This window comes from Athene cunicularia (genome assembly GCF_003259725.1).
Source record: "Athene cunicularia isolate RWA chromosome 1 unlocalized genomic scaffold, athCun1 chr1_part2, whole genome shotgun sequence".
Classification (NCBI taxonomy): domain Eukaryota; kingdom Metazoa; phylum Chordata; class Aves; order Strigiformes; family Strigidae; genus Athene; species Athene cunicularia.
The window spans coordinates 36,828,731-36,842,515 of NW_020799092.1; the positions used below are offsets into that span (position 1 = coordinate 36,828,731).

General features: G+C 32.1%; 1 protein-coding gene across 1 annotated transcript in view; it reads right to left on the bottom strand.

The window, feature by feature from the left end:
* The window catches only part of LRRIQ1 (leucine rich repeats and IQ motif containing 1), a 118,286-nt gene that overhangs the window by 17,789 nt on the left and 86,712 nt on the right, over positions 1-13,785 (bottom strand). Inside the window, exons 23-24 of the mRNA XM_026841039.1 lie at positions 3,600-3,732; positions 2,043-2,103 (exon numbers count right to left, since the gene is read on the bottom strand). Coding sequence (XP_026696840.1) covers positions 2,043-2,103; positions 3,600-3,732 — 194 coding nt within the window. The remainder of the gene's footprint in view (positions 1-2,042; positions 2,104-3,599; positions 3,733-13,785) is intronic.

Genomic DNA, 13,785 nt, shown 5'->3' on the forward strand with positions numbered 1-13,785 from the left:
CCTGATGGGAAGGGCTAAGACTTTATTGTTAATATGCAACCATTGAAATACCATTTTATATTAATCTAGTACTTTCAGAATGCAGGTTTATGGAACACAAACAAATTATGGATCCTTATTACACAGCAGGAAACTATGATTGAGCATATGACATATGAATAAGCTACTGGAAATGTCCAGGAATGTTTTCCTTTTCTAATTATCTTTTTTGTTGTTGTTAATGTATATTTTCCTGTTTACCATAACTATTCCTACTTTTTGATAATGATTGCAGCTGTTAATTTTTGTAATGATTTCATAGCTTTTAACTGAGATACTGTGCAAAAGCATTAGTATTTTCACATTTCAACCTTTAAGAGATCCCATAAAAATTTTAAATTAATAATTCTCCAACCATCTATGTATACAAACCACATCATTACTTCATAGTGTATATAGCACTGCTTTCCACATATTTTATTTATTTTTCTATTTTTTTACCTTCTATTGCATTTTTCTCTGTATTTCATTCATGTAAAACAGCTATGTAATTATGTGGCACAGACTGTGACAATCCCATAACATTGCCAGTTATTTGGGCACACCACATAATACTGTTGTGGGATTGCAGCAGTATTTTGTGGACAGAACCACTCACTGTAAATAAGATAAAATCTACCTATGTATACATATGTTTACTTATAATTACATAATGTGTAATTTAGATAACATTATTAGATTATGATTTGCTCAAATTGGAGCAATTACTGTTTTAGACTTTACCTAACAAATAAGTATTAGTGCTGCTGCAAGCAAAACTCATCACAATGGGTTCCTGATTTCAGTCAGTAAACTTTAACAGGAACCTAAGAATTGGACACAACCCACACCAGAGAAAAAACTTTGACAAAATCTGACTTAAAAAAAAAATAGTAATAGTAACATCTAAGTCTTAAAAGCATTTTTTCAACAGTGAATTTTAGAGGAGTTTATGGAAGTGTTTCCAAAACATGCATATTCCATAGGTGGAGAAGCTAAGGAAGACAGAGGTTAGAAAGGGCCAAGATTGCTTAAGTACAGAATGAGGCATACGACACATCATCTAACTGGGAAATACTTTTTATGTGACATTTTACTTTATGTGTATGAACATATAAGACATTAATTCTATATAGTCTGTAAGGTTTTGCTCCATTTTTTTAGACCCCACATAATCATATGAACAACAATAATGCTGATTTGGCATAAAATGTAAAGTGTGTGTGTGTGTATATATATACACACACAATATATATATAGTATAAATTGACCTGTAGGCATCATAACACTCCTCACTATCAGAAGAACTTTTGGGTACCTCTGACACTGAGTCTTAATTTTTTAAATCTTCAGACTGTTAAACTGCTTACATTCTCCCTCCTGCCAACCTACAGAAACACCCATTTCAGAAAATACCATTTTTCTTTGAAATGCATCAAAGAAAAGAATGAATAATTAAAAGAGTAGAGGGCATATTATGACATAAAAAATACAGAAAATAAATTGTAGGAGTAAGTATGATTTTATACACTGTTCTTAATAATGCCACCATGTTAATATACAAGTCGAGTTTACTGTCTTTTAATAAATGACACTGTGGGCAATTTAGAATTATTTAGGTATGTGACTTAGAGATTTCAAGAACATTTAAACTTGTCTGAATAACAAGAATACATATTTTCAGTCAATAATGTTATTGGTGCTGAATCTTTTTTTTTTTTAACATGTTTTAAAAGGTTGATTTAGAAGCTTTCAAGAACACAGAGTAGTATTCTATGTCTTAAAAACAAAACCAGTATCAGATTATGAAACCAGAACCCTGTGTACACACATGGCTTCTTGTGCTCAACAATTTCCTTCTGATCTCCATCAATGGGCAACTTGATTGCCAAATAGAGAAAACATTAAAGAAGTATATTCAATCAAAAAAATCTCCTGGTTGCTTTTACACCAAGTATGCATTTGGAAACACCATCAAGGCGTAGCTGAATTCTGCAAAATCCCACAAGGAAACAAGTTCTTACCACAAGTTGTACTCGTCTACTGTCACGTATCACAGGATCTAACTCAGGCAAAAAATGACAGCTGGGAAAAATATAAAATAGAAATTTCAGTAAATCCCACTTTACCGAGCTCATAGTACCTGCATAGAATATTTTCCTGGAAACACTCCTGCTTAAGTAGAAAAGATACTGTTTAAAATAATTCTGTGGTTAAGGTGTATCAGAGTAATTAATATTAATTGATAATGTTAAAGTATCAGAGTAAATAATATTTTTTGTACTTATTATTAAAATCAATAAATATCAATGGTTTATTCCATTATTAGTTTTAATATATAAATGTTAATAAATGCAATCCTGCATGAATTTTTGCTCATACTGACATAAATTATAGCCAAATCAGTTGTCACATTATTTATGTAGGAATAAAATTATTTTCAGTTACATAAATATATCAGCTGTTCTAAACAGTCTACTAGTGATATTCCATGGAGATCAGTGGGACTTTTGCCACATGCAAAACCAGCATCATAATCTTTAAAAATGTCAGTACAAATACTAGTGCATAGCACACATCTGAAGAGCTAATATAATAACATTTTTAAAAATTATTTTATAAATTTCCATGTCTTACTTTCAGATATTATTACATGTTCTGTTCCAGTGTTTTAATTCAAATTAAACGTCATGGCAGTTATCTTAAAAAAACATTTGGAGTGTTTCACTATTATGGAACATGACTGACAGATAAATATGTTCTATGTGCTGCATATACTTCCTACAGTCATTTATGCAATATTTTCCCATACAAAACATAACAATATGCAGTCCATTTCATTACAAATTAAATACATTTTTCATAAAAATAAATTTAAAATGCTTACACTAAATCCATTGCTTGCTACCTAACCTTGTTTGGTTTTATCAGAGGTGCTTGGCATTGTGTCTAATAATGACTTCACTAAGATATCAATGGTTTATATCAAATTCATGACCAAAATATACTTACTCTGTCTTCATGTTAGTTTAGGGAATGAGATTAACTTTTTCTTTAATTGTACTGATATTTTATCCGTTTAAAACCAAAAGTAAATATAGAAAGAGGATGTCTACAACATTTTGCTAAAGTATATTATAAGATGTAAAAGTTGTGTTTATGCTTTGAAAATAAAATAAAAACCCCCATAGTATCTAGTTAAAAAGTGGGGGGTTTACTTCCTTAATCAAATCTAACAATATAGGTAATGTTACAGTTGATTTAATTACATAAAACCAAAATACATACCAATAAAGTTATAAAATATATTACTTAAAAGCACTTTTTCTACATTCTTTAGTATATCAAAACTGTATTGCTAGTATAAAGATATAATTTTATTATCACTGTGGAAGAAGTATCTGTAGAATTATTACTAAACCAATTCTAAGGAGTACCATGTTTGGGACCCGGAAATACGGTGTATTGTCTGCTAGCTACAAAGTCATGTTTGTTTTAGAATTATTAACCTAAGTTTCACTTTACAAGATAAATGTAAAATTAAAAAAAAAAAAAATCTAATTTAAAGGCAATGACCTCACCACTTCATATTTTTGGAACTGGCTGCTTCATAATCCAAAAGCTGTGTATGAAGCCATTGGTATGTAAAGTCTTTTCTCCTTTGTAATTTCTCATCTAAAACAGTATCCAGCTGAGAAAATTCTTCTTTTTTACCTGGGGAGGAAAAAAGATACTCCTGTCTTTCATTATTATTTTAAGATATGTATATTTTTTTTAAAGATTCCTCAGATAAACTTTGAGCTTATTGCCTTTTACAAAAGAAAAAAGGCAATTACTTTATTTTTTTGCAGAGTCAAACTAACTGAATTTCTTCAGATATATTTAAGAAATACTTTAAAAATAATTTTTAATTTTATGGTTTATTGTCTCTTTTGAGACTAAAACTTCTGAATAAATTTATTTTTACTGGGAAATAAGATTCTCTTTTATTCTGAAATATACATAAATTGCTTGTGATAGCATCTGTGAATGTTGCTTATTGTGCTATCTCTGTCATTAAAAATACACATTCATTTACATTTACAGTTCTACTTACTATCTGTAAGGTTAAATCCCCCCCTTTATATGCAAGAATGGACACATGGCAGTCTTATTCCTCTGATCTGTCTTTTATTGATATGATTTTTAAGACATTTTAATGGCAATTTCTGATAATGGATTTCAAAGCAATTGCATACATGATATTATTTTTCATAAATTACTACCTATTTTTGGATCACAGCAGACACCTAAAGACAGAGAACAAAATAGCAACATTATGGAAAAAAAGCTGTTCAATTCTGGAGATCTTTTAGTTTATCAGATCATTCTGCTGAATATCAAATACGTTTTGAAGAATAAGGAGGAGGATGCCAGAATTGGAAGTGCCTGCAGAGGAAGCATCATTGTTGCATGGGGACATTCATGGATTAAAATAACTTTTTATTTTCTGCTCTTATATGTCAACTTTATAGGTTGTCTTTTTGGCACCTTCAGCTCAGGTCTTTTATGAGACATAAGAAAATTTTTTTTTTTATAAAGGTTTTTTGTTTTTCTCTTTAACGTCATTTCAGATAGCACTGAGTTATCCTCCCTCTTGCTGATTATTCCTTTTTTTTTTTTTTTTCCTCTTCATGATAGGTGAATTCAGCAGCTACTAGAAGTTGCTTAGTAAACTATAGGAGCATACCTGTATTTTGCACTTGAACCAGCAAAGAACATAGGTCACCTCACTTTGTATCAAGTGCATTTGCCCACTATGAATGATAAAATTCTCAATAACTGTAAAGGGAGGCAGAGGGAGATGCAGTACTGCCTTTGAGGTGAATAGTTTCTTCATACTCTTTATTTTAAGCCTTAGTTTTTATTCATGTTTTGACAACATAAACTGAAGTTACAGGCTATTCACCAACTCATCTTTTAAGAGCTAGTATTTCTTAAACTTAACCTTCTGTAAAAATTGTAATTTATTTTGCATAAGCTGAAAAATGTAGTTCCTCACTTTCATTTCACCTGGTTTGCAGTGAGCTCATCACTTTCATTTTTTAGCTCTAAGGGAATATTGTTAAAGTACCGCAGCTTTTTATACTTTAAAATACAAATGTCTTTTGGTTGTGCTCTCCATTTATCCTAGTATAGAGAATCTCTATTCAAACCAAATTGATTCCTTAGGCTGAACATGTTACATTGTCAAACCTGTAACTGGAATATTAAAATTAGTCAAGGTCCTGGCCCAGAATGTCATATATGTGTTGCTATTGACTCAAAAACTAGAACTTAGACAGAATTTATCTTCAGTTGATTTAAGGGATTCGCATTTACCTGCTTAGGAAGACAGAATGTGGAAAAACTTGGATGGACAGTCACTGTAGCTCGTTGTGAGGGCTGATTAAAAAAGGCCGAACAGTGTACTGCTCAATCAGTGCCAAATATTAAAATATAGAGTCCTAATTACAGAGTTCATCACCTTCCTTGATTCAAGTGGGAGCCTTTTCTTCTTTTCCAAGGTTATGATATTCCCCCTCCTTTTCTGGTTCAGGAATAATGTTTTCTGACCTTTACTTTTTGAAAATTTATAGGTTCCAAGCCTGGAACTACACTGATACCCTTATAGCTCTTCAGATGAAGATGTTGATTTATAACAGGAGTAAGAAATATTCTGCATGACTCTGTAAGAGCAGTCCAAAAGACTGAGCCTTTTGCCTTTTGCATATGTTCCCCGAGAAGTTATCTTTAGTTTTTTTATCTCTGTTTGCAGAAAACTTTGTCCAGTATTACCATCTATCTCAGGAATATTACTTCTTCCTATTAAAAAGAACAGTATTACTTATTTACTAAAATGTTTGTTACCTTTTCCTCCATTAAAGGGTAAAGCAATATACAGATTTCAAATCAATATTAGAAGTTCATGTCTAAGTCTGTGTATCAGTGTGATGGTCAAAAGAAGATGCACATACAATACACTATGGCAAAACTTACAAAAAAATGAATACTTTTAACTTGGCAAGTTACTTTTCCAAAATGGTTGTTAATAATTTGCCTTAGTTGCAGTTTGAAGGTTTGACTGAATTATGTTTAAAACAAACTGGTTTATTAAATAAAAATTTATTTTATTTAAAAATTATTATTTATTTTTGCATGTTAATTATTGAAACGTTATTGAAACAGGAAAGTGACCAAAAGTTCACACAAAAGAGGTTTTTTTCTTAAAATTATATATACTATTTACAGAGTATTCTTGTTCCATATTAGTATTAATAGAGGTTTCTTTTCTCAATAATGTCTGCCCATAATGGGCAGACACTGTTCAATAATTTATTTAATAATGTTGTAGAAAACTGTATTCTATTTACTTATTTGGAACATACCCATATTCTTACTTTTTAACAGTAACATCCCTCTTTTTAATTCTTATGAAAAATACTATGTTATGAATTAAAACACACCATTATCACTTTTCTATTCCACTTATGAACATTATGTGTTTGAGAATCTGGTGTACCAGTATCATTAACATGCATTTGCTTGATAGCTTTCTTAAATTAGGGCTCTGGGTTTTTTAGAAACCTGGACCTGATTTTGTAGAAGTACTAACACTCACAAATTCCATAGAAGTTCCAAAGAGCTGTAAGCATTCTGCATCTTTGAAATAGATCAGACCTATAATCCTTAATTGTTAAACTCAGACTACTCTTAGAATATCAAAGAAAAAAGGAATACATCAAAGAAGGCACAACTCCGTCAAAAAACAAATTAATCTCAGAGGTATTTGAAGTATCATACCCTCATTAGATTATCACTTCTAAGCTTTCAATCTTTTTGACTTTTTTTTTTTTTTTTTTTTACATGACACACACGTTAATAATTTAAGATCGGAATAGTCTTACGTTTGGCATTAATATAGTAATGATTTTTAGGTGTTGCCAGTTAATCATCCACACATATACTGTGCACTTAGGCCAGATCCACTGCAGCTTTCAGGGGAACCTACTGCCATTTTCCTACAGTATCTGGGCATCTAAGTAGAGAAAACTTATTCAGAAGAGCCTGGGCACCTGAAATGTCCTTGGAGCTGAGCATTACAGGAAAACAACAAATTCTTTCTAGGTCTCCAAATCAACACGCAAACCCATAAGAATCTGAACTTTGGGATCCACAAAAATGTCATCTGCCGTCTGTCAAATTTGTTTGCTGGGCATGCTCTGAGACAGCACCACCCTTGTTCAGTGGAGAATATGGATGCTACTTATGTACTTTAAATTAGACTATTTCTAGATAATACATTGTCAGTTAAAGGAGAAGGGATAAGAATCTGTGAACTACTTTGCCCTAAATTCTAGATAGAGTCAATTTTCTTTTCATACGTTTTTCTTCAAAACTGATGCAACTTGTGCCCTCAGCTGTAGCAGTCAGCTTTAAAAAGAGGATTGAAACATACCCAAAGTGAATAGCTTGGCATGTGGAAGCTGGAGATTCAAATCTCATCAGGCTAAGGAGTACCTGAGACCTGTTTCCCACTGCCTAATGAGTACCTCATACCCATGTTTTCCAGTCCTAGGGCAAGTGTTCTTAACAGCAAGCCAGTACACAAAAAGAAGGAAGATGGTTACACACCATTTATATTCAGGGTGGTCTTTCAGATTCTGCACTTTGGTTTTCAGATTCTATGCCCAAGAAACACTGATCCTGATTGTTGTAAATCCCAGTTAGCTACGCAACTCTTTGTCAATTTATATGCAAGAGGATCATAAGGAACCTGATTCAACACAGTGATTTATTTTTTAAATCTATTTGTTGATGATGGGAAGATAAAAGGTCTAACTTGAATATGTCATATGTTTCTTGAAACAGAGAAACGTGTGGAGAAGTCTGCACTGTATCCAACTTTTTATAGTTAAATTTTGTGTTTAGAGGGTGATTTAATTTAGTTCAAAACTTGCTGCATACAGAGAACAATACAAATAAAGCGACTAAGAAAACTAAGACCTACAATGTGAAAGAAAAGCTTGGAATTTCTGCAGCATTCTGTTTTCCTCCCTTAATATAAAAAATCTGTGACCAGAGTTAATATTCTCAATATGTATTCTGGAAATGGTATTCTTAATATCGGAAATAAGTAGCTGAGCTTGGGTATAAAATTATTGTCTATGCTATTAATACATTGAATTTTTTCTTATCTTTTAGTATTCTGGTATACATCACTGGTCAGCAATATGTATTATGAGGCCATGTACATGTGAGTCTGTGTATGAGTGTACAAACTCTATAAAAATATTATTCTGAATGAAAATTAAAATAATATATACCCTGCAAGGATTTTTATAATTTCTCCTATGTCTTCTATAAAGTTATAAAACACATTAATAAATAATCTTGAAATCCCAAGCCTAAAATCCAGCTTTTTATCCACCTTCTTCATACGTTAGTCAACAAACAAAATGGTATTATTTCCATCACAATCTGTATAATACATGCAGAACAGAAAGCAAGAACATGAATAATTACAATAGCATTGCTATCAAGACAAGAAACCGAAGAATTTGGAAGCAGACAGGGAAATAACAATAAAAAACCACTCCCCCATACACATCCACCCCCACAACCATCCAGAAATTTATAAGAGAATGTAAGAGAAACGAGATTAATTTCTTCTCTTTCACAAAAAGCTTGACACATTTGCCAGAAGTCTATTTTGTCAGAAGTCCCTAAATACATCTAAGCATTACATAGCAATCACTACATGCCCAGAATACTGGTTTTGGAAGAAGAATGGTATTTAGAGCGGTCTTTAGCATGCTTACAGGTATTCAGTGAATGTATTACTATTAGCAATATGTATAGCACTTCCAGACAGTTGGTAGTATCATACAGCAGTAATTGATACAGAGTTCTTTTCACCTAAAATTATAGTATCTCCAGATGTTTGTTTAGCTACAACTCATCTGGAATTTTGAGACAGTGAAACACATACATTTCTACCTTAAAAACACAGAAACTGATTTGTGACATAGCTATACTGTATGGATTAGCTAATTTTAGATGTTACTTTTTCACCTAAGTAACTTCTGACTACCTCAACTTCCATCTCTAGGACAAGAATGAATGAAATAAAAATATTTATAGCAATGACTGAGTTCACTGCTGAACAAAATATGAAATAGATTTTTTTCACAAGAACACCACATCAGGTTATGACCTACAAAATTGCTAAAAAATGCTTTATCATTTACATCATGAGTTTTGAACATGGGAGTCCTGATCAACTTTTTAACAAGTATTTCAGATTATCTTCAGATTATAAATAAAGCCTACTATATTACTATTGCATCTGCAAACTTCCTTCTCTTTTCTAATCTCTTCATCTGCTATTGTAATCTTCTTCTTACTGCATGGCTGTTCTTGACCTCACCGTCACAGCATTCATCCTTCACCAAACTCTCAGTTAAGTCTATAGCCTTTATTTTGGCTGTCTTTTTTTCCCCTGCTTTCATTTCTGTTTTTTGCTGTCTTTTAAATTGTGCTCTATTTCTGTGTGATTAACACCAGTAATAAAGCTTCACCTACTTAGTTCATTCTGCTTCAGTGGTTACCACATTTCAGACTGTGCTTTCTGTGTAATCTCTTTGATGTCTTATTAGATTATGCAAAAGCTGAACCCTTTCATTGAGATTCCTAAACCACTGAACTGTACAAATTTCAGTTTCTGAATTCAAGGAAAACAGGATTTAATTATTGGGACTTCCCACACATTATTTTCTATTTTGCTACTTGTTTCTGCCTCTGCAGAATATACAGGACTACTATTTATCAGTAGTAATCAGTATTTATCCCTAGTTTATTGTTTATGCTCAATTTGTTCCTTTCCCCACACTGAGACAAATCCAAGTCTTAATCTTTTAAGACACTTTATTTAAAGTTATTTCTCTCCATTCGTATCTAATAGTGTCGATGAAGTTCTCCCAGTATCTCCTGATTATTTAATCTCTTTCATTGCAAACCTCTGATCACACAAATATACTGCAAGCTACCACTCCATACTAAATTGCTTATGTCTTTTACTTTTCCTGTGAACATGGTACATTTCCTTTTGAATTGCTTCATAAGCTTCACTTTCCTGGCACTGACTTCAAGACAACATTAAACACTGTTCCAATTTATCCAACTTTCACAACTTTATGGGCTGTCACCACTTTCTGTACTCATTCATTTATGTCAAACACAATTTTTCATATATCTTCTATAACTTCCTTCATAACAATGTCAGTTTCATATAATGATATTTCCTAAGACATGTAACACCTTTCTGAGTTGATCTATAAACCTAAAGTATTTCACCTGAGGTGTGTACAGGAAGCTGCTACACAGGCAACTGTTTTTTTGCTAAAATTTATGACTGTTCTAATATGATTCAGGCAGTGAACCTTGGGATAAGAACTTGAAGATCTATTTGGGGAAAGATCTATGGACAGATAGTGGAGGGCTAATAATGTAAGAACAGGTTGCTTGGGTCAATTAAAAATAAGTCATAGAGATGGTAAACAAAAACAGTAAAACCAAAGGAACAGTAGCCCTCTGGTTTAACACCAGTTCACACCCTCTAATAAATTGTATGAGATTCCCTTGTCTGCCAAATAAAGAATTATTTATTTTAAAAAATAAACCAGTACACAAAACAACATTCTGCCGTTTGATTAAACTGGTAAATTTTGTACCATTTAAACCATTACATTCAGAGTTATGTAGACTACTGTTCAAACACATTCATATGAAGGAAATATTCAGCAAAATAGGCATATTTCTTCAGAATGCTACAACAGTCATTTGACACTGGAATTAAACATACAGTTATGGTTATTTATTTTAACGTCAGTGAATGACAAAGCCCATGTGAATTTTTCACGATAGACAAGCAGAAGAAAAGCAAAGAAAAAGCAGGAGAATAAACTGCACAAACACTTGGAAATCTTAAGATTCTAATTTACCTGAAACCTTCCAAATTTGAAAATGCAAATATCAAGTTCTGGTGACTGAGTCTATGATTTTGCATTTATTACATTTTTGATTAAATACTATACAGTCACTGACTCAGATGAAATGTATCAGCTGCTCTGGGTATCTTTGTTTGTACTAAGGCAACTACTGAAGGCATCCAAGCATCAAACTCTTCAGCCCCAGTATGCTGAACTCTTATATTGTGGTAATAGTATAATAAACAGCATTACTATCAGGATTGTGAGAAATTTTTGCATTGGATTAAAGCTGTGATAAAAGTGAAAATTGTATTTTACACAGGAAAAAATGTAAAACAAGTGACAACAGATAGGATAAAGAGCATATATGAAGAAAATATGAGCATCTCAGCATTTACCTACACACACGGAGACACAGATACACATGGCTTCCTCAGTTTCCCAAAACTTAAATAGATACAAGATGCATTACAACTAAAAAAGAACAGACTAACATTGCTCAGTCTAGCCACCTAAGGGCAGACTTGTTTTATGTATAGGTTGGGAAAGAACATGAAATAGTTTCATGTTTGAAAAACTAAGTTGGTTCTTTCTTAAAACAAACAAACAAAAATGCTAAAACCAAACCTCAACTCTACAAAAATGGAGAAACTACAGGGATGATATCCTACCCACATGCACACAAAGAGATGAGTTCATGATGTACTCCTACACTCCTAAACTCTCTGCAGTCAGCACTCTTCAAGATCCATTCTGGCTTTCAGAAGTTCAAAAAGAACATAAAAAGCTCACAGCACTATGTTGGACTTTCACATTATTCTTTTGTGTAGTCTTCTATGAAGAGGGTGTTCTGTAGTCCACATACTATTTGCTTCAGCCACTCAGCACAGGCAAATTTCATCAACAGTGCTGCTAAGAAGTAAATCTGAAGTATAGCCAAGAGTTACCAGAGATCTTTGGATAGTCAAGGCCCTTGAAGAACCAAAGAACTCAAGGAGGAGTAAAAAAAATATTTTGAAATGGTATGTTCAGTGTTTCCATGCTTAGTTATCCATTAGTAAATATAAGGAATAAGCCTATTTTGAGCCTATTTTGTTTATCCTTACCGTTTATACTCTCACATAATGTATCTTTCCCTAAATCTGCCTAGTACAGACTCTTACCTCTATTTTTTTCTCATAATCTTTGGGAATTAATAAACCCCCTAATGACGGATGTTCCCTACTGAAAAGAGGAATGGATTTTATATTGCTCAGGAGAAAATTAAGAGATGCATAACATCAAAAAATTTTACAGAATCTTCTGATAGATTTTATTTCTATATATCCCCAGTTCTTAAGATTAACTGACAGAAACAACCAAGAACTTGAACAGAAGTGTTTAGCTGCTCAGTAATGAAACAGTATTCCCAAGCAAGGAAAGGTTACCACTTTGTATAGAGTCCAAGTCAGAGGAATACCTTTCTTTAAATTCAATAAACCAAGTAAAATTATTTAAGACATCAGATCTTCCAAAGGAATTCTCAAGAAAACAAATACAAAGGCGTATTTTGTAAGAGCACAGGAGGTCTAACTACTATGTTGTCCCCTATCAAGAGAGCAAAAAATACAAAACACAGTAAATTTTATTGAGTGTGACAACCATTAAGATATATTTTTTTTTGTACTGAAGGACTTAAAAGTAGAAGAAAGGGACAAAATAATCCAAACCCAACAGAAGATTTGTTCAAAATAAAAATTTGAGGCTTCTATGTGACAAGAAAATACATAATGCCAAGTATTTTAAAAAAAAGGCATTACTCAGGAGCAGCATGAAGTTAGTCAGTAAAGCTGACTTACACCACATTAATAAAATCTCATAATTTTTATGAACAAGTAATTAAAATATGAAATTTTGTATCACAGCTTGGGAATGTACATTTTAAAAAGACTATTATATTTATTCTTGAGAATAAACCTTCTTTGTAGATAGTTATCTGAATAACATATGAACTTTTTAAGAACACATTCATCAACACATGTGATGTACATGAGTAACATATGTGATTGGTACTTACCAATGAAGAGTAACACTGAAAGTGAAATAATTAAAATTTTTGTATTAATGTCAATATATAGTTTAGTTATGAATACCTATGAATTGGCTATCTATTCTACCAATTATGTACACATATAATTTTCAAAGTGTTTTATTTTGTGTGGGTGAAACTATTTCTGGTTTACTTTCTGATGTTGTCTTGAAATACCTGTTGGTATTTGACGAAGGTACTGTGACAAGAATTCACAGCTTTGTCACTGCAGTAATGCATAACAGCAGAACTACTCTACATTGTCAAATATACACATAAAGTCTACGCAGATTAAGTGCAAGGCTGCTGTTTAATTTACTTTATAGTAAAACCCAGAGACTGCACTGAAGATCAGGCCTGTCATTATGCCAAACATTGTATAAACAAGGCTTGATTTAATGCTCATTGAATTAAATGGAAAAAATCTCAGATAGACATGGTTCTTTTTCTTAAGTCTCTACATCTAAAGTGAGTTAATCCCCAAGCGTGTACAATTCTTATATATTTATATCCAGCTTAAAAATAACCACAAATACCAAATTTATGACTATAAATAAATATAGACATAAAAGTACTGATTCTTCTCATTAAGTTATACTTAATTGGTTGATGCATCATGCCGGAAAACAAACAATATGAAATTCCAGTCTCTTATGGATGCATTAATAAAAAAAAAAAAAAAAAAAAAAA